This window comes from Arachis ipaensis, chromosome B4 (genome assembly GCF_059453495.1).
Source record: "Arachis ipaensis isolate K30076 ecotype BB chromosome B4, ASM5945349v1, whole genome shotgun sequence".
Lineage (NCBI taxonomy): Eukaryota > Viridiplantae > Streptophyta > Magnoliopsida > Fabales > Fabaceae > Arachis > Arachis ipaensis.
Genome location: NC_142439.1, coordinates 228,920 through 252,781, shown reverse-complemented (window position 1 = coordinate 252,781; position 23,862 = coordinate 228,920). Strand labels below are relative to the sequence as shown.

The window sequence follows — 23,862 nt, the reverse complement described above, 5'->3', positions numbered from 1 at the left end:
GAATATATATGTGATATTCGTAACCCAACTCAATTAAAGTGTGGATTATCACGTGGAATGGATCATATTTGCAAATATCGAATCAGATACTGACAAATATCGTAGATTTATGGATATAATTGGATCGTCTCTATTTTTTAAAACAATTAAAGAAGTAAAGTATAATCTCTTACCTTTAATTTTATAAGTGGGACCAAGTACAAATACGAGAGAGAGTAATTGAGGGTTAAAGATTACACTTTACACTCTCAATTTTCCCTATTTTTTTCACATGCAAAGCTAGTTTCCTTTGTTGTACATCAACATTGCATGAAGATTAATTTTTTTTGTTTTTGGGACATGGAGATTAAATTTCTTTAAACAAAAAATATCTTTTGTTTTTGGACAAGAAACTATAAATGACTTGGTAACACACACATACATATAAAGACAAGAGAAAGGCCTCTATGATTTTGGATAAACAAGGATTATAAAATTTAGTGGAGGCCCTTTTTTCCTTTTTGGTGTAATTTGTAGGTGAAAGTATCCTACAAAGTGTGGAAGACGCAAGGGGTCCAATATAAATGGGCCTTTGGGCCTATAAATGAGGACCCTCCCTAGTCCCTACAAAACTCTAGAACTTGGGAGGAGACGAGAGATGATGAATTGAGTGAGAGCAATGTATATATAGTTGATGGTAACATGCGGTGATGAGTTTAGCCATGTAAGAGACGATTAAATTAAATTTGGACCGTAATCTTGTTGAATGTTGAGGGAGGAACCATAAGCTAAGCCATATAATTAATTACAAGAGGAACCTCCCTCCATCAAAGCCATATTCAACCTACCATGACCCTCACTTCTTCTTCTTCTTCTTCCTCCAATTTCACCTTCGACTTCAACCCTCATCTTTCTTCTAAACCTTTTCGGCCACGGGAGTTTCGCGTTTTCAGGCGCCCAAGGCTGAAGCATAAGCATAAGCACAAGCGCATGGCCATGCCCACACTACTCGCCTGCTCTATGCCACCAGAATCTTCACCCTCCCCCTTCGAGAATCTCTTCCAGAGCTTAATCACGCACTACCCTTCCGTCAACTCCCTTGATTTCATCACTCCCGCCCTCGGTTTTGCCTCCGGCGCCGCACTCTACATCTCCCGCATTAATTCCCCCAAGAAACCGCTGCCCGCTCCCGATATTGGCGAGTGGATCCTCTTCTCCAGCCCCACGCCTTTCAACCGCTTCGTTCTTCTGCGCTGCCCTACGGTGTCCTTTGAGGCCGACGCCAGCCAGAAGCTCGTCACGGAGGAGAGGCGTTACGTCACCATCAACAGCGGCAGGATCGAGGTCAGGGATTCGGAGTGTGACGAGAAGGCGGAGTGCTTGAGCTTCCAGAGAGTGTGCGTGAGTACAGAGGATGGAGGTGTTGTTTCGTTGGATTGGCCTTCCAATTTGGAGTTGGAAGAGGAGCGTGGTTTGGATTCTACTCTGCTGCTTGTTCCTGGAACTACAGAAGGAAGCAATGAGAGGAACATAAGGAGGTTTGTGGTTGAATCTCTCAAGAGAGGCTTCTTTCCTGTTGTCATGAATCCCAGAGGATGCGCCCGTTCACCCCTCACCACTCCCCGGTATCGTTTTTTTTCCCTTCTTCATTGATGCTTATGCTATGTATTTATTGCATTTGCATCAATCAATAATCCACTCATGTACAAGTAGTTAGGGATTCAGAATCAACCAAAGGGTTATGATATGTACTATTCTTTCCCTGTGTAATATATTGGAATGGCCGAATGGGAGTACCTTATATTAATGGTTAAGATAGGTGAACATGGTAGGGACTTCTTAACTACTTTATGTTATGTAGGTTATTTACGGCTGCTGACAGTGATGATATCTGCATAGCTATAAACTATATCAACAAGGCAAGGCCTTGGACAACCTTGATGGGTGTTGGCTGGGGATATGGTGCAAACATGCTGACAAAATACCTGGCAGAGGTTGGGGAGAGAACACCGCTCACGGCAGTCACGTGTATAGACAATCCTTTTGATTTGGATGAAGCTACAAGGACATCACCTTACCATAATATTTCCGATCAGAAACTCACCAGTGGACTCATAGATATTCTACAAACCAATAAGGTAAACTAGTTACTTTCATTCTTTACTTAACCTGCATTGAGATAACCCATGCAATCTGATTTCACATATGCATTTGTATTCTATTATATGTCACATATCTCTTAACAGCATTTATTATGATTTCTCTGGAAATCATTCTATACAAACATATCAATCTATAGGCACTGTTTCAAGGCAAAACAAAAGATTTTGATGTGGAAAAGGCTCTGTTGGCAAAATCTGTACGTGACTTTGATGAAGCAATATCTATGGTATCTTATGGGTTTGGAGCAATACAAGACTTTTATTCAAAATGCAGCTCACGGAATGTGATTAGGGATATCAAAATTCCTGTTCTCTTCATACAGGTAAACATGCATTACTTTTTATGCCAACATCTCCATTATGTTCTATATGCATTACTTTCATGTGATTTGTTATTTGCCAAGTGCTAACTTCCCTATGCATGCATGCAAATCCACAAGACTTACCATTATGTAATTTTATCAGAGTGATAATGGGATGATTCCAGCTTTCTCAGTTCCACGCAATCTGATTGCAGAAAATCCATACACAAGCCTGCTCCTATGTTCTTGTTCACCATCTAGTGTTATTGATACTGACAGGTCTGCTATGTCATGGTGCCAGCTTCTAACAATCGAGGTAAACCTCTCTTGCTATCTAATTATGCATGACCATGTTGTCTTATTTATTTATTTATTTATTTTATTTATTTAAATATATTTATTATTCCTCAAGTTTGGAATTCTTCTAGCCGTGTCTTTTCTATTCTATTGTTTTGAGTGTTATTTTATGTGTGTTATATTTGTAGTGGCTCACAGCTGTGGAGCTTGGACTCTTAAAGGGACGTCATCCTCTTCTGACAGATATAGATGTTACCGTAAATCCTTCTAAGGGACTGGCTGTTGTAGAGGAAATAAGACCGGATAAGAATGATAAAGCGAGGAAATTGTTGGATCTTACTCGATCGGATGCATTTAATGGATATTTGGTTGATCCTACTCAAGATTTTCTCGAAGAAAGTAATACTGATGCCAACCTCAATGTCAGGCCCAAACAGGATTTACAAAGTAATCTTTACCATGAAGATATGAGATTGCAAGTAAAAAATGGTGCTTTACAGGAGACAAGCTCCACTGATGCCAAACTAATTCAAGAAGGGAATGTCGGCTCTATAGATGGTGAAAATGGTCAAGTTCTACAGACAGCACAAGTGGTAATAAATATGCTTGATGTTACCATGCCTGGTACTCTAACAGAAGAGCAGAAGAAAAAGGTAAAGTTTAATGTGTTATCTGCGAGGTGCCATTTCTTTGTTTGTCGGGTTTATTTATGTTCTATCACACCATTGTTTCTTCACCTTCCCCCGTATTGGTAAATGTATACACAAATATCCCTCCTGCGGTTGAAGCTTTTCCTTTAATCATATCAAAGATTCATATCATTCTGAATTGAATTGTAATTCTTCATGTTTATTTTTTGATAACAGTTTCTGATCATTTGACTATTTATTTTATATAAATTTTCAAAATTGGCTATTATTCATTCTTTGCTCTTATGGACTTGGTTAATTGGATGTTAAAGTTTCAATCAATTACCAAAAACTTTTGGACTATTGGTCTACGAGAATATGATTATGTTATTTTGTCCCCCTCCCTCCCCCTTTTTTTTTTATGTTTATGTGGCTTCATGATGTTTCATGTTGTTTAGAGGATAAAAATCTCACTTTTATACTAGTGTATGCTTTGCTAGAAATAGTGTCTAACTTATGGCCTTTAAAAACAGGTGTGGCATCGGTTGGTTTTCTACATCGATTTGTATACAATGATATATTTACTTGTATGCTTGCGTAAATTTTAGCTTGGCTTTAAAGTTTTGTATTGCGGTGACGTTTGTTACTAATTTGAAGGTATTAACTGCTGTGGGTCAAGGAGAGACACTCATGAAAGCTTTGCAAGATGCTGTGCCAGAAGATGTTCGTGGGAAGTTAACAGATTCTGTGACTGCAATTATGCATGCACGTGGGTCTGAATTGAAGTTTGATAAGATTCTTCATATTCCTCAGTCCCGCGAAGCATTATCAGGTAAAAAGAACCAAGAAAAATCCAGAGTATCATCAGGTACTGAAGGTGTGTTAGCTGATCAGTCCTCATCGAATCAGATGAAAAAGACTAGTGGTTCTGTTGGTGGCTCTGACAATGTATCAGACGGCACGGGCAAGCCTGCTGGAAAAACAGAAACAGAAGTTCTTCCCTTGGAGAAATCATCAAATTCAGGAAATTTAACCCAATCTCAAGAATCCGGCAATGAAGTTGGTTCTTCTAGTACTTCTAGGGCGGAAACTAGTGAGTCTAGAGACAATAATGGCACCGAAGAGGAGTTAAAAGAAAAAAACACTGATATTGATCATGGTGAGAAGGGATCTGAAACAGGTGCAAAACCATACACTCCGAACCAACCTGCTGAGGTAGTTCGCATTGAAGCAGAAGCTGGTGCTGAACAGAAAAACCCAAACAGTGAAATGGCTAGAACAGACATGAAGGAAGAGAGTAATGTTCAGAAGGTTGAGCAAAAAAGTCAGGATCTCTCAAATGATCAAAGTAAAATGACATTAACAGATGCAAAAGATCTGTCTTCGCCTCCTAGGCCCTCTGAGCACCAAACAACAGAAGGGGAAGGTGATCAAAGTAAAATGACGTTAACAGATGCAAAAGATCTGACTTCGCCTCCTATGCCCTCTGAGCACCAAACAACAGAAGGGGAAGGTAATGATAGTGAGAAGAAAGACAACAAAAATACACAGCATATTTCACATCAAACTAACTCAACTAGATCTGATTCTAGTTCTGCTGCCTTTAGTGTTTCTCAAGCATTGGATGCCTTAACCGGGATGGATGATTCCACCCAAGTGGCTATCAATAGTGTGTTTGGTGTAATAGAAAACATGCTATCTCAGCTTGAGCAGAGCTCAAACAACAAAGGTGAAGACAAGAATGGAAAAGACTTTGAACGGGAGTTAGGAGAAAAGAAGCATTCTGATGATCAAAGCATGGATTCCAAGACATCTGGTGGTTCTTCTGGCAAAAATCACAACAATGCCGTGTGCTTGGAGAGTTATTCTTGTGATAAAGGGGAACAACTAACTAATACCCTCAACACAACTAACAGGAGCGGAGTCTTCAATTCTGAAAATTGTGACTCTGAAAACCATATAGTTCATAAAGGAACTAATATGAATAGTCAATTGATTGACCAAAGATTTCTCTCTCATAAATGGGATGGACAACAACCAGTAAATAGAATGCCACTCTTATATGGGGACTCTCCCTATAATGAATACCTCCGTAAATGTCTTGTTTCAAAGATTCCTTCCAAATCACTTGATTTAGACACCACAACTGCATTGTTTCTTGACTACTTCCCAGCAGAAGGTCAATGGAAGCTCTTTGATCAACCACAAAACATAGAAAATGCTGCTAATTACCCTGCAACTAGCGAGGAGGCTGTATTAAAGATGAAGGCCCACTCATCTGCAAAATCTTCTGATGCACAGGAGTATATTGAACCATCATACGTAATATTAGATACTGACAAAAAACAAGAACCTATCGAAGAGTTCGTGTCATCAGACACTATGAATGAGGTGATTGATACAAGTGAGCAGTCAGAGGAATTGATCCAATTTGTGAAAAAGAGAGTATTAGATGCTTTGAAGATAGAAGTTGGTCGCAAGCTGAATGCATCAGAAATGAATGAAATGAAATTGATACTTGAAGTAGATCTCGAACATGTGGCGAATGAGATATCACTTGCTGTTGCACATAGTAAGGTGCAATTATGTACAGAAGGTCAATTTCATATTGTACAGGGTGATGCAGAGAAAATTGGAACTCTTGATGGGGAGCATATCATTGGTGTAATTTCATCCTCTGTTCAGGAAACGGGTTACCTGAGACTAGTGATGCCTGTTGGTGTTATTGTAGGGTCCATCTTAGCTGCCTTGAGAGAATATTTTAATGTAACTACGCTTCAAGATAATGTACAGAGAGTATCTCATAGTGATGAAAATGAGGAAAAACCTGGCAAAAAGAATTATGGCAACGTCACTGTTGCTGAGATAGATCAAGTGCCCCTAGAGAAGAGTAGTTTGGAGAATCCCACCAAGAGAGAGGAGGCAGAAAGTATATCAGAAAATTCGAGCAAAAATACTGTCATGGTTGGCGCTGTTACAGCTGCTCTAGGTGCTTCTGCTCTACTTATGCAACAAGAGGTATTAGTTCCATCAATTCATAATGGTTTCTGCCTTCTTTGTTGCACTGTAAACATCTATACATGTAGATATGGGTTATTTTTTTGTCTTAGTATTTGATCTATTTAACTATATTTTGGATATAGGTAATTAGGAATGACATTGAAGCATTTCAGTATGTGCTCAACTGCTCACAATTCCTTTTAGGAAACCTGATGTTAAGAATACCTTAATGTATCTATTCCTTTTATATTGTACATGATCTTTTTTCTTCCCCTCCCCCCCCCCCCTCTTTTTTTTGGCAAACACTCTCATGGTCATTAATCTGCATGCTGACTCATTTATTATTTAGTGTTTCCCTTTGTACTTCTGTTTCGCGTAAGCATTTACTTTTTCCTAAAGTTTCTATTGATGTCAAACCATATTGAGCTGTGTATATCCCAAAATTCAGTGTGGTGAAAGCCGTGAAGCAGACTGATTACTAGTTTGCTAAGTTAAAATAAAACTGCTGGTTTGTTGAGAAAGAGTTGTCTGAGTTTGATATTTCTGTTCCAGGATCCACAACAAGGCAGTGGAACTGCTGAAAGATCATCATTGCCTTTGAAAATCAAGGATCAACATCAAAAGGGACCAAAACAGTTTGTAGAAGAGGTCTCTGAGAAGAACCAGAATAACCTAGTTACAAGCCTTGCAGAGAAAGCAATGTCAGTTGCTGCTCCAGTTGTACCTACTAAAGAAGGTGGTGAGGTGGATCAAGAGAGGTCAGAAGATGCATAATATACCAAGACACATTGACTTCCTCTTCTTTTACATTTTCTTTCTAATAATGATTTCTCACAACTTGCCGTTCTTGAACAGGCTGGTTGCAATGCTTGCTGATTTAGGACAGAAAGGTGGTGGCCTGTTGAGGCTAGTTGGAAAAATTGCTTTACTATGGGGTGGTATACGTGGAGCAATGAGTTTGACGGACAGGCTTATCTCTTTCTTGCGTATAGCTGAACGCTCCTTATATCAGAGGTAAATTGAACTGGTCAACATTCATTACTACAATGTTTTCATGCAGTGCTGCAAGTGCTTGTCTGTTCATTTTGGGATAATGGGATAGATGATGGAAACTGTGATGATTCAGCCACAATTATACTGTTTGTTAACTTTAGTTGAGAGCCACATGTTAACTTTTGATAAGCAATTTTTTGTTAAACATATGTAAGAGATCTTCAAGAAATCTGAAGATAATAATTTTGCTGCCTGCCATCCTAACCTAAAATTCTACCACTAGATTTATTAAAAAAACACTTGAATTAGCTATAAGGCAATGCAAAGATTGTTGTCTATTTTTAGTGTATACACACTGAAGAATTTCATGGTGGTTTGACTGAAGTGTAGGCCTCAGAAATAGTCTTAACTAGATTTAAATTCGCACATACAAGGATATAAATGAGAATATTCTTTGGTATTAGAAAATAAAGTAATTTAAAATGTTTAATAAAATATTTTCTAATAGAATTATTTAATCTAATTTTAAAATGTATAGTAAATACTGTATTATATACAAATATATATATTTTGTATAAATCTACATAAAACCTATTTTGACTTTTTTTTTCTTCTTCTCTAAGTATTGATTTAAAAATGATTCACAAATATATGGATTTACTTCTTGCATTCTAACATTTTTAGTATAGGAGTGAAAATATGTATAATACTCAAATAATGACAAATATTTTTATTTCAGTTCTATTCATTTATGAATATACACAATTTTTAGTTTTTACATAGTGTTTTCAGTCTTTATGTCATTAATATAATTGGTTGTCAAATTTTATTATCATTATTAAAAGCTTCTAAATGAATATGATATTTTCTGTGTTGTTAAAAATTAAATTTAGTATTAACGTGATAATTTTATATAGAACTTAAAAAATTTTACTGTCATTAGCTTACTTTAATAATATTTTGATCTCTTCTTTATATAATTTTCATAATTTTATAAAATAAAGTTTACTCAACAAATAGGACATGCAATATTAGAATTTAAACCATTGAAATGAACTTACATCTTCTATAATATAATTTCTTTTATATAATTGAAGAATTCAATGTGAGAAATTATGAAATTGATGATAGGTTAGTTACATAATACTTAGGTGTCATTAGCCTACTTTAATACTACTTTGATCTCTTTTTTTTGTATAATTTTATAAGAGTTTAATTTTGATGCACTGACAATGTAAAGCGTTTTACAAAGTCGTGCAATCACATCCATTCTTTTGGATGACTATCACGCAGTCAATGTGAAAGGTAGTTATTTTTACTAATGTGGCATCGCGTAATTGGATGCACGTGTAAAACTACTTTACATTGGCCGTGCCTCAAAATTAAATTCATTTTATAAAATAATGTTTACTCAACAATAGGACATGCAATATTAGAATTTAGACTTTTGATATAAACTAACATCATCTAGATAATTGAAGAGTTTAATATGAAAAATTATGAAATTGATGATAAGTTGGTTACATAGATGCTATTTACTATGATATTCTAAATGTGATTATATAGATATATTTTTATCTCTATGTTAACTAAGTTTAGTGTTAACATAACAAATTCATAGAAAATTAAAAATTAGGTGTCATTAGCTTGTTAAACACTATTTTGGTCTCTCTTTTTATATACTATAATAGAGAATAGATGATTATGTGATTTATACACCATTGTAAAACTGCTTTCCTGGACATGATTGTGATCTAAGGTGCAACTTCCTTCATAGATTTATAATTAAGATATAGGCTCCAATTGGTATATACTACTCAAAATAACTTGGTATAACCATATAGTTAGTTTTATCTCTTTATATATCTTTATTTTCTAAACAAAAACTTGATATGTGCCTGCTTGTGTTACATTGTACATGTGGAAGTGGCTTGGTGGGTAACAAATTAATGTTATATGCACCAATATGAACTTATGGTGCCTTCTGTAATATTGGTCCAATTTGGTAGATAATCCTGAGTGGTCTGTTAGTTTATCTTAACCCTTTCAGTAGAGAGATGCGATATTGGTCCGTGTAATGTATCCCTCTTTTACTATGCACCCATAATGCTTGAGTGATGATTGTGAATTTATTCATACCCTTACGTGATTCTCAAAATCACTATCTTTCCTTTAGGATTTTCGGATTTGTTGGGATGATCCTTGTTCTATGGTCTCCTGTTGCTATTCCATTGCTTCCGACATTGGTTCGGAGCTGGACAACACAGACCCCTTCCAGATTTGCCGAGTTCACTTGCATCGTTGGCCTGTACACTTCAACAGTGATACTTATCATGTTATGGGGAAAAAGAATCCGTGGGTACGAAAATGCATTTGAGCAGTATGGTTTGGACTTGAAATCGTCACACCAGGTACACGTTTGAGATGAAAATCAGTAAAAATGTCTCAGAATAAATATCTGACGATAGTATTGGAGTGTGTTGTCAAATGTCAATATCATGTTTCAATCTTCTTCTTTGCCCCTGGAATATGTATAATAAAAATTGAAATTACAGTAACGAGAATTTATGTTTTAAAATTTTTGGTGGTTCTTGCAGATATTTGAATTGTTGAAGGGCTTCCTTGGTGGCATCATCCTCGTTTTTTCAATCCATGCTGTGAATGCATTTCTTGGTTGTGCAACTTTTTCATGGCCTTGTAGTCCGTCATCTTTAGATGCTGTGACATGTTTTAAAGTGTACGGGAAAATGCTTTTGGTGGTTGTTCAAGGAACTGTAATGGCCAGTGGCATTGCCCTGGTGGAAGAATTGCTTTTTAGGTCATGGTTGCCACAAGAAATTGCAGTTGATCTGGGGTATTTTCATGGAGTCATCATTTCAGGGCTAGTATTTTCTTTATTGCAGAGGTTTGTTTTCTTTCTGGAGTTTGTTTTGGATATTATTCATGGTTATGATTTGGATTTCACAGGACATATATTTGGTTTCTTTTTTCCCCTTCTGTTAACAACACTGAGAAGTCTATGGTTTTTATGGCCGATTTTAGTTGTAGTTATTGGTTTGTGTAGGACACAGTATTTACCAAACTAAACTGTGATGACGTATATTTTTATTATTACCTCCATATTCTCATTTGTCAATTCAAAATCTTTTCATTTCTTTTGCTTTGGTTTCCAGGTCTCTGATAGCAGTACCAGGACTTTGGCTTTTATCTTTGTCTCTGTCAGGTGCCCGACAGAGAAATGGAGGTAGCCTCTCAATTCCGATAGGGATACGCACTGGGATAATCACATCCACTTTTTTCTTGCAAAAGGGTGGCCTTTTAACATATAGTAACCCGGGAAACTTTCCTCTTTGGGTAACCGGCACTCATCCATTTCAACCCTTCAGTGGTTTAGTTGGGTTGGTGTTTTCTTTTTCATTGGCAATACTTCTCTACCCCACACGCACACAAAAGAAGGAAGCCCAGGAATAAAAATATTCATCATTGAAAGCCGTTGGAAGCAGTTTTCGAACTTTTTTAACTTCTGTCATACACAGATGAGATTTTCTTGAGCACAGAATGGAAGACATTAATCAAGGGGAATGCAAAGAAAGATGGAATTTTGGAAAAAAGATATGAAGGCTTGAGTTCTTCATACGTATCAAGCTAAATTCTCATATGGAACTTATTGCGGTCACTAGAACACGGTGTGAGTTTTGGATTTTGGGTACGATGTACAGTGTCAATTTTGTAAGTAGAAAAAGTATAGGTTTTATACGAAGTTTTTTGTTTGTGCATAATCTAAGTGTACAGCTTACCCCCGGGGGTTTGGCCCTGTAAAATTTTCCACTTGTATCATTATTTATCAGAATGTCATATGAAGCAGAGAATAGAAATTAGGATGTAGCACCCTACATGTTGGGGTTTACATTTTTGTTTTGCTTGCTTTGAGCAAAGATAATGGTCGTGACTCCAATATTGCCAAAGCAATAATAAAGAAGATTCCATTTAGAATTGGAATTGCTAATATATGTGGCATTTAACTGGGAGTGTCATGTAATGCTGATGAACACTAGAAATTGGAGTGTGAGAAAATTTCAAGGTCAGTACTTTCATCAAAATCTAACTAGCATTTAACTATCAAGAAAAAAATGTATAATTTTACATCATTAGATATAATTTTACAGCATTAAAAATATTAATGATGATTAATTAATGACTATAAATCACAAAATATATTAGTTTCCTAGCACTAATGGGCATCATTTCTTTTTTTTTTGGTGAAAAAGGAGGGTCAAGGACCCAACAGCAGGAGAAAACACTCAAATGGTACCTCTTATTCGAAGGCAACCATGATAATCAGAAAACAGAAAATGAAGAGAATCAGGTGGTGGTGCATCAAAAATGTGCAATCCGTTGGGAAGCTCGTGCCCTTCTTGGCTAGGCAATCAGCAACAGTGTTTGCTTCTCTAAAAATGTGATTCCACTTAATAGAGGGGATGCGTCCTGCAAGGATATTGATATCTTTGATCAAGGTCGCGCAAGGATGAGAATCAAGACATCCGTTTCTGACAAAATTAAGAGCCATCTTAGAGTCTGATTCGATGATGACATGATGAATATCATTTGCCGTTGCTATTTGGAGGCCTTTGATGACAGCCCATAATTCTGCAAGCATTATGGAACAGCTGCCAAGGTTGCATGAAAAGCCTTTTAAGAATCTATCCCCCTGGTCTCTAAAAACCCCGCCACAAGCGGCGTTATTATTGTGCGAGTAAAACGAGCCATCAACATTGATTTTTATAATACTCTCCGGCGGTGGTATCCACCGGATGAGGTGATCTGACCTGTTGGGCTGCTCCTTGATAAGATTCTTTCTCAAGCAATTTAATACTTCAGTTGTCCGTTTGTGAATAGAAATAGCAACCGTACCTGGAGCAGAAATTTTTCCTTCGAAAACCAGCTTATTTCTATCATACCATAGGGCTGATATTCCCATTCCAAAAGTGCATGGCCAGTTACCTCTTTGACTCAGATTAAGCAAAATCCACTCCGGTAAATCTGTGTTGAAAAACTCATTCAAATGATCTTGAGGAACTAGAGAAGACCATACTTTTCTGGCAAATTGGCAGTCCCGAAAGACGTGAATGGTAGTTTCTTCCTCAGCGTTACATCTCGGACAGTTAACAATATTAGTCATGTGTCTTCTAGCTCTTGTAGCATTAGTAAGAATAGCCTCATTAGTTACTAACCAGAGAAGGTATCGGATTCTTTCAGGACCATTCCATTTCCAAACATACTTAAAGACCTGGACCGGCATTGAAGGATTTCGGTCCAAGGAGTTATAGGCTGATTTGAGGTTGAAGGTTCCATCACTTGAGAGGTTCCAAGCCAATTGGTCATCATCTTTCCATGGTGAGGGAGGTGTCATCGCGATAATTTTTTCCACTAACTCCTCCGGCAGCCAGGTCCTTAGCTTATTTGCATCCCAGTCCCTTGAAACCAGCAAGAAGTCATTTAGTGATATATTAGAATTATTTGTTTCACTTACCTGCAGAGTATATTGATTGAGACAGCCAGCTGTTGAAACCCAATTGTGTTCCCAAAAATTTATTTTAGAACCGTTTCCAACTCTCCAAATAGAGTTCCGCTCCACATCTTGCCACGCCGAACAGATTCCTTTCCAAATATTGGAGTCATTCTTTTTTCTCCAAATGGGCATCATTTCTAGTCTTCAATCACTATGCTAACGGAGAGGGTTGACATTGAGGTATAATTAACTTTTTATTTGGACTTTAGGTTTGAGACTCATTTTGAGGAATACATTGAGGATTCAAGTATTGGTTAAAAGGAAGAGTAAGGCATTGTCCCAATTGTTAAGAGACTTCTTCAAGTGTTTCTCTTGCTATATGAGTGTCTAAATTAAGAATAAACATCCAAATTGGTACTAAAAGGATTTTAAATTGAACATTTTGATTGTCAATAAATATTTATTTACTATAAGTCTTTGAGAACTATTTCTACCAGCAATATTGGTCCCTTTGCAGTTTCAAAGAGGGACTTATTTATCTTATAGCGATATTTTTTGAGATTTAATTATCTTATTTGTTAGAAATTTATTATATAACAAAGGGACCAATTTGTTCTATAAAAATAATTATCAAATACTTCTGGCGAATAAAAATTTGTTGAGAATGAAAGCATCCAATCTAAAATTTTTTAAAGACCAATTTTAGTATTCACCCCAAAATTAATTACGAATCATACTACACTCGTGTTTGGTTGTAACCTGTAACATACATAGGAGAATAGTAACACTAACACTATTAGCAAAAGTGGATTCCAAGACTGAGCATCAGATCCAACATTTATGTGCCATCCCGAACAAGTAAAACAAAACTCATACACTGGAGTAGCATACTAGCATCTTCCCTTTTGCATTACGAAGCATCTAAAAGCCAGCCAATATTGCTTAAATGTAAATCGCTTTCTAAATATCACAGTCAAAATAAGCTGAATTTCATAACTTTAAGACGGAATTGCACATAGCAAATCATCATAATCATTGTAGAAAAATATGTCAGCACGTGAAAGCTGGAATTGGATTATTTTGATATTTTCCAATCCAGCTATGCCTCTCAACAACTGACGGTCCATATTAGAGCCAATTCTCAACGGTGGTTAGTTCTCCTACATATCGGGGAAAAAAAAAGTTTGATGACGGCAAAGATTAATTTTGTCTCCATCCAAACATGGTTTTACATATTACAATTCTAACCATATAAATAACCATATAGATAATTATTGTGCTTTACATTTCGGTATTATGAGGATTTTTTGTTTTCTCCCAACTTCCTTGCTTCAAATTGGAAAAGAACATGCAATATGAATGTAAAGCATATGAATTAGAAATAAGCCGTGGTAATAATTTAGTTTAAACATTTAACTAAGAACGTGCAATATGAATGTAAATATTTCTAGAAACATATTAATGGGATAACATCATGTCAATAAAGAAGACAAACAGTGTAAAACTTTATAGAAACATAATTATAGAGCAAACTTCAACAGTGAAAGGAAGAGGTTGGAGGTTGGCATATCCCATTTTGTCTAATAGTATATTTTCTCTAGTTTTGCTCGTTCATTTTCAACCGCATACATATTCTCATTTCACAATCAGCAAAATAAGGTGGAAACTCGGAAAACTCACTTGTAGTTATTTTTCCGTGAAATTGATATTTGAGAATTTTTAGATGATTTGATAAGTTTGACTAAATTATCATCTAATAATTCTCAACTATTAACTTAAAATGAAAGACAATTGTAAATGAGAATTCTACCACAAAACAAAATCAGCGAAAACAAAGAAGGATGGCTACAAATAAGTGAAAACAAAGAAGGATGGCTACAATATTAAGCATGTTGCACGAGATTATTATATATGGACAAAAAGGCATGGGAAATGCCAAATGAAAAATGATTAAGGCACCTGGTGGCCGTTGAAACTGCAATAGGCTAAGACTTTCATTTCCCCTCCAAAAGTTATATTTAAATAATTAAATAAACCATGAGGACGTTCGGTAGATCAACAAATAAAAATATTGTTACTAACACTACCCCAAATTAGGTAAATGTGTGACGCTCAGATTGTGATGATGACAACAATTTTCTCTAACAATCAAAGTAGCAGTGGTTGCAACTTGCAAGGTTACCTGGACTAAGTGTTACTAAATTCTTTTTCTTTTTCTAAAGTCAGAGGATTTACTAACATAGTGGCAGTTTTAAACCGTCGCGAAATATAGTATAAAAAAACACCTTAACAAGTGTTATAAATTAGTGATGGATTTATATTTCAAAAATCGTCATAAACAATTTAGTGACACTTTTTTACCAACAGTGGTCCAAAATTGTCACTATGTCACATGGCGGCGACGCTCAAATTCATGACTTTTTTTAACAGTTGTAAAAAAATTTAGCGACAGTAATACTGTCACTAAACATTAAAAAAAACCATCGCCAAAATATTATTTTGTTTTAGTGTAATTAGATTTTCAGTAATGTTTAAATATTTCCAAATAATTCATGTTCTCAGGTAATATGTCTTATCAAACAAGGTATTGTAATGTAGTAGACCTAGATAATTTAATTAACGCTATTAACAATTCAAATAGATTGCTAAGATGAATTAATGATAAATGTATTTAAGACAAGTTTTTAGAATAAAATTAATAATTTAATTTTAATATATTGACAATCGGATTGATGTGTATAGATGATATTTTAAATAATAAGTTTGAAAATTAAGTATTTTTACTTAATATGAGATTAGTTATTTGTGTAAAAAAAAATTATATTAATATGCATAAAAATTAAATTAAAAAGAATACTATGAATCGAAGCTTTTGCTCTGGGCTTTGGTTCTTGGGGGGTTAGGAGCACGTCGTTTTTAAGACTCCTGAGAGTTGAGACAAGTGATAATGTCATACTGATACTGTTAAAGTGCAACCCCACACACACAATTAACTAGTTGGTGCAAGCGGAATCACAGGTACAACTTGAACTTCATCATAATCACTACTATTGTTGTCTTTTCTTTTCATTTATTTATTTTTTTTCTTTCTTTCTTTCCCCCATTTGTTATACTCTTTGAAAATGGATATTTGTATTTGTTGAATATAGAAAATGACAAGGAAGAAAAACAAAAGTGGGAAAGAACTAATGCTTGGAGGGCCCAATGCTAATTGTGCAAATAGGTGGAGAACACATTCACAGCCAGGGGCTTCAAATGAGCCAACACGCTGGGGAAGTTGCTATCGGATCCTAACATGTCACTCTTATGCTTTCTATTGAAAGTATCACTAGTTTTTTTTTTTTTAAAGAGAAAATATCTCTATACTTTTTATTAACTTTTTATAAATGATATATTGTCGTTACCGGGAACGATTAATATGTAACTAAATGGTAGAGTTATTCGTTAAATTATAACGAGATAGCAAGTCTTTACCACAATCAACTTTTGAAGATGAGATATTTATCTTGCCATCTCAATGTAATGCAATGACGCAGTTTGGATTTTACCGTACTTAAAAGGTACTTGATCTTTGCAAGTTGCCGCTGGTGAAGAACAACGAATCGAATAACGACAATTGACGATTTTGCAAATTGTCCAATTTAGCGATCAAATTGCGTACTGCGGAAATGACTTTGCTCAACACACTTTAATTTAATTTTGTCACAGTTTTTAAAGTTAATCTATTTATCTATCTGAGTATCACGAGTTGAAGAGCAAGAGATAACGAAGGCACAGCTTAAAATTGGAAATAACGGGTAAACCCCACCCAACATTCAAGGCTTTGCAATCAACATTCAAATCATAAAAAAGAAAAAAAAAAAAAAAAACCGAGAAAAGACTATTTTTCTCAACTTTTTTTATCCAAAATCCTAATTGACAAAATTCAAAATCATTTTTCCACATTATTTATAAAACCCAAAGAGAAATAAAGACTCGAAATAGAGAAAAAGCCGGATCCTCCATCATCCATATTCCCTTAGCTTGCTTGTATCTACTCGTCTCTCGTTTACTCCTCCACAGCAAGTGGCACAGACTCGGCCTAATGTGACACACAAGAAAAAACATTATTAGTTTTTGGAAGAACACAGGCAGAAATGAAAGACAAAAAATTAAGCATACCAATTTGCGGTATTTAAGAGCATAGAACATCTCAAGGTAACGGCGGCTCTCACGGCGGTCAAGGTTGGAGACATGCTTCCAGAAGCCATAGACACCGGTTAGAGTCAAAAGCCTCTGAGAGTAGATTTGCCATGTGTACCTATGGAACAAAAAACAATGGGTGGTGGTTAAGAATGCAGAATAAAAAACACAAAGTGCATAAATTGGGGGTGTGGAGTGGACTTACTTCTCTTCAATACGCTGGAGACCACCCTGGGAAATGTTGTCCCAGTGGGTTGGATCAACCTTGCACTTGTCAAAGAAATCAACGAGCAGATCAGCGGCGCGGTCACCATGGTAAGGGTCAATGTGGAAGCCCGACTTGCCATGAACAATGATCTCAGCAGGACCACCATTGCATGTTGCGAAGGTTGGCAAGCCGCATGTCATGGCCTCAACCACCGTCAACCCGAACGCTTCGTACACGGCGGGCTGCACGAACGCTCCCTTCGTGTCGCAAATTACACGGTACAGCTCTCCATTCCTCACACGGTTCATCTGTGACGAGATCCACCTGAACTGCCCGTTCAGCTTGTACGTCTCGATCAGCCCGTACATCTTCTTCATCTCCGCCTTCTCCTCAAGATCCTTCGACTCCTTCCTCCTGTCTCCGGCCACCACAACCAAGTTCACCAGCTCACGCAGGCGGGCGTTTTTGCCGTACCACTCCACAAGTCCGGTGATGTTCTTCACACGGTCCAACCTAGCCATGGTGAAGATGATTGGCTTGCTGCGGTCCTTCAACACACAACTGTTGCAACAAAAATTAAATCGCATTATTATTAGCATTAGCCATTCATGTAAGTGTGAGGGGAGGCACAGATACTAACATGTGTTCTTCATTCTCCACTGAGCTGTAGAGAAGCTCTTCGATCTCCGGGTGGAATGCAGTCAACCTGCGGCTACCATCAGTGTATGGGAAGTAAATGGTTTGATCGGCACCAGGGGACACAATGTTGAACTTTGGATCGAACACATCAATGCCGTGAACAACACGGTACAGTCCGGGGAGGGTGAATGCTGTGTGACTCTCATACTGTCCAACTGTGTCCTTGCTGTTTATACACCAAGCCATGTACTTCAACTTTAGCAACCAACGTCATCACTAATCCATAAAGACAAAACACATCTTAACATATAAATTCACCTTCCGGCAATTTCTTGGAATGTACTGGTGATGATGAAGTCAGTGTGGTTCATGGCGAAAAGATCAGCTGTGAATTGGCATGAGAAGTGATACTTCTCTTCAAACTTCTTCCAGTAAATGTCGGATTCGGGATACTTGGTCTTCTCAAGTGCATGAGCAATTGTACACTACAACAGACAAACGAGAAATTTTACTTCCAGTTTCAAAAATAGTCAATAAAACGTTAATTAAGATACTGATACCAACCTGAGTGACACCTAGTTTGTGTGCCAACAAGGAGGCAACAATGTTTCCATCACTGTAGTTTCCAACAATCAAATCTGGCTTGCCTTGCAATTCCTTGGCAAGTTCATGTGCAACATCCTAATGAAAAGAAACATCAACAGGTTCGGAGGTTAAAATCTTGTTATGTGCACATCAACATGGGCTAGGAAGTTGAATTACCTCGGTGTAAGTTTCCAAATAGGGCCAGACTTCGAATCTTGAGATCCATTTGCGAACAATTCCCTTCTCTGTTCTGAAGGGAACACGAAGAATGTGAGAGTGCTCGGTTCCAAAAACCTTCTCAAGACGTTGGCCACAAGTGGTTCCTACGGCATCAGGGAGAAGACGGGTGATCTACATTTCACAGAATTCACATGCACCAGTTAGATAGAATATCAATACCATAACACTATCAAACAGATTACCAATAAACACTTACGATGAGAATGCGAGGTACGATATCCAAGCCTTGTTGCTTGATGCGGTGGAGCATCTCATTTTCCAAAGCACGAACTTGATCCAAGATGTAAACAACCTGGCCACCGGTGTCAGGGTAGCCCAAGACGTTGTCTTGGGCGAAGTAACCATGGGGAGAGAGGATGACAACGTTGAAGACCATGGGAATTCTATCGAGGAATGTCTCAAGGGTGCAGGGATCAGGAGCCTCAAGAAGGTCCAAGAGGAGTTGGATGGACTCAAGGACACGCTCGGCGGTGTCACCCCACCCTCTCTCCAATCCAATCTCCTGGAACTTGTGCTCGAATTCTGAGTAAGGAGTCTCCGAGGGAAGGGTTCCCAGATACTCCTCCGCCTTCCTTAGAACATGTTGGAGTGAATCTGGGTTGTGGATTCTGTCGTTCAACATCAACGTCTGCATATCATGTATAAATGTTGCACAATCACTTAGATCTGTGTGTACATTGAAGTCATCAAACATGGCTAGCTAGAAACTGGAAAGTAGTTACCTTGCCCTTGTAGCTGTGAAGTCTGAGGAATTCAAGAAGCGGATGCAAGCTCTCCTTGTCATGGAAGAGTTTTGCGGACAGGTGGCGGTTAAGGAACTGCACGCCGTTACCGATAGACTTGTTGAGAGTTGGGCGAGGGAAGGAGGCAGTGAAGGGCTCGAAGTCCAACTCAAGAACGAAGTTGGCATTAGAACTGCACCAACAAAAAAAACTTGAATGCATGCACCAAAACAAGACAAAAAGAAAGCTAAGAATTGATTTACCTTCCATCAACAAGCTCCTCCTTGAAGCGCAAGTACTCGGCAGCTTGCAACTCTTCTACAACAAGAGCATGGACATTGACACGAAGGTACTCCCAAACACCAGGCCTTGGACGAACTGCCAGAGCAACCCAGGGAGGCAAAACAATTGCTTCCTATGTATATATGCAAACAATGAAATTCAGAAAAAAAGATTCACACAAATCATGATGATGTTATATTCCAATATATACTTGTTTACCTGAGTAGATCTAAGAACTTCTCCAAAAGCACCATCAGTTAGCTTCTGCCTGTTCTCCTCAGGGATTTCCTCAAACTCAGCAATCACTTGGTGGTGTTGCAAGATCCCCTTACCCTTGGCTTCGATCCTCGACAGAAGAGCTAGAATCTCATTCCTGTTGGCTGTCAGGGTTTCGTCAAGCCTTTCACGGAGGCTGTGAACGCGGGTTAAACGGTCGCTGGCCATGCCCTCTCAACGATCCACCTGAACAAAATACTCAAATCAAAACAGGATTCGATTGGATTCGATCATTTTTCAATCTACACCCCAACCACCCACACCCTCACCTACCACCTTCCCCATAAATACACATATTATCAGATCTTCCAGTGTAATCACTTTCTTCTTTTTATTTAATTAATTTGAACAGCTAGAGCAACCAAAGTTGTTGGCCAAAGCTAAATTTACTTCATAACCATACTTTAGAGATTATATTCCTTCAAAATTATAAGTAATTAGTTAATAATGATGAGAAGCGAACAAAGAAGCTCTTTGTTCAAGGCCAGGCTGTAATCAACTTTTCATTTTGTTCCTTCTTTAACCAAAGTACATGCATGGGCATCAAATTCTGTTAACCAACCGACAGAACCTCGTTCCCCCCAAGAAACCGAGTAGAGTGCAAAATTTTACAGAGTAAAACCAACTGAAAATTTAGCCTCCAGAAACAGAACCAAAAGCAGAGCTAGTGTAAGGTCAAAATGATCACTAGTTAGCTTCAGGATCAAAGACAAAGAACATTGAAGCCTGATCTAGCGATCAAAATGCACATGCAGATGTTCTAGCTGGTTCTGAAAGTGGAGGTGGTGGTGGTGGTAGTGAAAAGTGATGAGCAAAGAAACAGAACAACAACAGAGTAAAGCCTAAAATGACAAAGAAAGCAAATGAAGAGAGAGAAAAAATAGAATACCTATGAGAGAAAGAAAACACAGTAAACGCAAAAAAGAGAGGGGGGGTTAATGAGAAGAGGAATGAATGAATTGAAACCCAGGCTGAATGCTTCCATTTATAGACCAAGCAACAGCAGCGCCAACACTTTATGGGTATTTCACATAATAAACGTACCATCATACAAATAATCAATTATTATTAATTCCATTAATATATAAAAAAAATAAAAAAAAATATGATTGATTTTAAGAGATTCACCAAAGGTCAATAGGCTTTCTCTTTCTTACCCCACCCCACCGAGAAGTTAGAGGACAGGGGTCATTTTGTAATTGCCTAATCTATGTATGTTTATACCATTTGTACCCGTAGCTAGACTGGAACTAGAATACGTGTGCCCTTCTTGGTAAATACATCCACGCATGCTAAATGAATATGATATATCATGTTTATTGGATTTTTTATTTTAATAAATAAAATAATATCAAAAATAAATAATTTAAAAATTATTTATCAATTTAAATTTTTCACTCTTATCTTATTTATACTGTGAACGAGATAATTTTTTATGTATCTCGTTTACTGTGTAAACAAAATAAAGCCTCAGGAGAGATAATGACCTTATCCCACGAGAGATAAAACGTGTGCGTCTTTCAATGTCATGGTTTCACGAGTGTCAAAATTAGGAAATTGTCAAAATTAGGGACACCATATCGTCGAATCCAGCCTCAGTCTCAGCCAGATAGCGGACGATGACGTCGGGTGGCGGAAGGGTATGGTTCACTCGTCGGGGTAGTAGAAGGCGAGGCCTCTGAAGAATATAAAAAAAATTCAGTCTTATAAAGAAATAATCTTAAATTTTTTGTCTATTTATTTCTTACAATTTCTTTTTAGTTTTGCAATTAGAACACATTAAAGTAAAATAAATATTTTCTTGTTACTTACATCTACTTCTACTTAGGAACATATTTCTATGTTTCTAACTTACACATATTTCTAAATTACATAGTGCATACTAAATAAACCTTAACTAGAATACATACTAACAACCTAGCACAAGAAAAACAGAGTTTCAAATTAAGAATTATGTCGTAACAACCTTGCACAAGCAAATAGAGTTCTAAATTCCTCCTAGAGACCTACTACTAACTTGCCAACTACGTTCTGGTTCTTCGGGACTACCCTAATCATTGCCACACACTTAGATTAAACAAATATAATAAAATTAACCTCAAAGTCAGCCACTCCAATGTAAAGCGAAGTCTCATTCAACCTTTTGATGTTTTCGTCGTTCCCCGCCTAGCGGGTCATCGCAATATCAGTCAAAAATAGGGTGAGAAAAAGATAATAAAGAAGAGAAATTGAGAAAGTGGTTGACAAGATCAAATTGGGGGCCAGAATGACGCTGTGCACACGACATGTACAGATGTACTTGTAGGCGTCGACGGGTCTTATCTCATCCACAATGTAAACAAAATAAGAGTGAAAAATTTAATTCAATAAATAATTTTTAAATTATTTATTTTGGTAATTATTACATTTATTTTATTTATTAAAATAAAAAATCCTATACTTACATATATAATTAATTTATTTTTTAATATTTAATTTAAAATATTGACTTTTATCTTTAAGTGTTGTTATGCAGTGTCAATTGTCAAAGTTAGAGTACTATATTAATCTTTTTAAAAAACTTTCAAGTGTATTTATACACTAGTATTTCAGTCATTTTTAATTGTTGATTTTAATTATAAAAAATATATATAATATATATAATTAAAATTAATAGTTAAAATTTAATAAAACATCAGTATACTTGAAAACTTTTCAATTTTTTTATCCGTTGATTTTTTTGTATTGTTTTTTTAGACTTAAAATATATAAATATAACCCCAACAAAAACAAGAAAAAAAAAAGAAAAAGAAAAAGTATAAGTAAACAATAAGAATACTAAACAATGTGGATAATGGATATGTTGGATGCTTAATTTAATAGGTATGGAGATGATTATATTTATTATTTTTAATTGGATAGTTATTTCTTTTGATTCGATTTACTCATGCACACAATGGCTGGATGTTCAATTCATTAGGTGTGTATATGGTTATCCTAATATTAAGGTTTAAGAGATAATTAGAAGTAGAGTACTTTTTTACTTTATTAGGACAATTTTAGAATCTATTGTTACATTATTTATAAAGAGTTATGCTACGTGTACACCAAAATCAGTCACCAAAGTCAGCTAATAGTATAAAATACATGTTGAAATATAAATACATTATGAAAATAAATTAAACCACACATGTATTTATACATAAATACATTGATGGTTGATTTTAGTATTTAATTTTAGTGTACAAATAGCATTTCTCATTTATAAAAGTTATTTTTTACCTTGCAAAACCTAAAGAAAAATCAAGCTTAATTTTGGGTCATATTATTCAAGTAATTATAACTGTAGATTGAAAATGGAATTTGAAGTAATATTTATAAAATACAATACGCATATGTATGAGAATTCAAATGGTGTGCATAATTCATGGGATGGTTTAACTATCAACATTGCTAATAATTATTATGTTTAATAATTAATATTTTCTTGGTGAAGATTGTTCATGTATTTGTTTTTTAGTATACTGACCGCATTGTGGTACTCGTCACGCTACAAGCATGGATTTTTTGGTGTAATGTTACCTACTAAACATCATGCCTACTGCTTGCTAATGGGGTTGGCATTAATACAAGACTGGCCCAGACCCTCATTACTAACTACTTAAAAATAATTTATATTTATGTACTATGATAGTAGTGTGTAGTACATATATGGGTAGATAATATAATAAACATCACTAGAAAACAAACAAGAATCAATATTAGATATTGCAACCGGAAAAGAGACCTCATAAATTTAAAGAATATGCTTCGAATTAATTAATCAGTCTAACTAATTAGGTCAGTGATGATGACTACATGACAATGTCCTTACACAA

At 36.3% G+C, this 23,862-nt stretch overlaps 2 protein-coding genes across 3 annotated transcripts; one reads left to right on the top strand and one right to left on the bottom strand.

Annotated features, from left to right (window-relative positions):
* The first annotated feature begins 636 nt into the window (after window positions 1-636).
* LOC107638420 (alpha/beta-Hydrolases superfamily protein) lies at window positions 637-11,368 on the top strand. 2 transcript variants are annotated; one of them, XM_016341673.3, is made up of 11 exons: window positions 637-1,604; window positions 1,841-2,117; window positions 2,279-2,464; window positions 2,607-2,759; window positions 2,929-3,393; window positions 4,027-6,387; window positions 6,922-7,127; window positions 7,225-7,383; window positions 9,539-9,773; window positions 9,960-10,267; window positions 10,536-11,368. In XM_016341673.3, the coding sequence occupies exons 1-11, from the start codon at window positions 829-831 to the stop codon at window positions 10,831-10,833; spliced, it is 5,424 nt and encodes a 1,807-aa protein (XP_016197159.1). In that variant the 5' UTR covers window positions 637-828; the 3' UTR covers window positions 10,834-11,368. The 2 variants fall into 2 exon arrangements, with proteins under 2 accessions (XP_016197159.1, XP_020975928.1); XM_021120269.2 differs by having other exon boundaries at window positions 719-1,604; window positions 1,879-2,117.
* A 5,266-nt stretch (window positions 11,369-16,634) lies between these two features.
* On the bottom strand, window positions 16,635-21,170 carry LOC107638421 (sucrose synthase). The gene is made up of 12 exons (XM_016341675.3): window positions 20,895-21,170; window positions 19,949-20,191; window positions 19,711-19,862; window positions 19,448-19,640; window positions 18,922-19,353; window positions 18,663-18,836; window positions 18,465-18,581; window positions 18,219-18,385; window positions 17,902-18,126; window positions 17,259-17,822; window positions 17,033-17,171; window positions 16,635-16,952 (listed from the first exon to the last, which is right to left on the bottom strand). Exons 2-12 carry the CDS (start codon window positions 20,171-20,173, stop codon window positions 16,920-16,922), a joined length of 2,421 nt encoding a protein of 806 aa, XP_016197161.1. The 5' UTR covers window positions 20,174-20,191; window positions 20,895-21,170; the 3' UTR covers window positions 16,635-16,919.
* Between the last annotated feature and the right edge of the window lie 2,692 nt (window positions 21,171-23,862).

Coding starts and splice junctions, on each gene's coding strand:
- LOC107638420 (XM_016341673.3), top strand. CDS start 829: ATGACCCTCACTTCTTCTTCTTCTTCTTCCTCCAATTTCACCTTCGAC. Junction 2,118..2,278: donor ATATTCTACAAACCAATAAG/GTAAACTAGTTA, acceptor ATCAATCTATAG/GCACTGTTTCAAGGCAAAAC. Junction 6,388..6,921: donor CTCTACTTATGCAACAAGAG/GTATTAGTTCCA, acceptor TTTCTGTTCCAG/GATCCACAACAAGGCAGTGG.
- LOC107638421 (XM_016341675.3), bottom strand. CDS start 20,173: ATGGCCAGCGACCGTTTAACCCGCGTTCACAGCCTCCGTGAAAGGCTT. Junction 18,386..18,464: donor ACAAACTAGGTGTCACTCAG/GTTGGTATCAGT, acceptor TGTCTGTTGTAG/TGTACAATTGCTCATGCACT. Junction 17,823..17,901: donor GTGGAGAATGAAGAACACAT/GTTAGTATCTGT, acceptor TTGTTGCAACAG/TTGTGTGTTGAAGGACCGCA.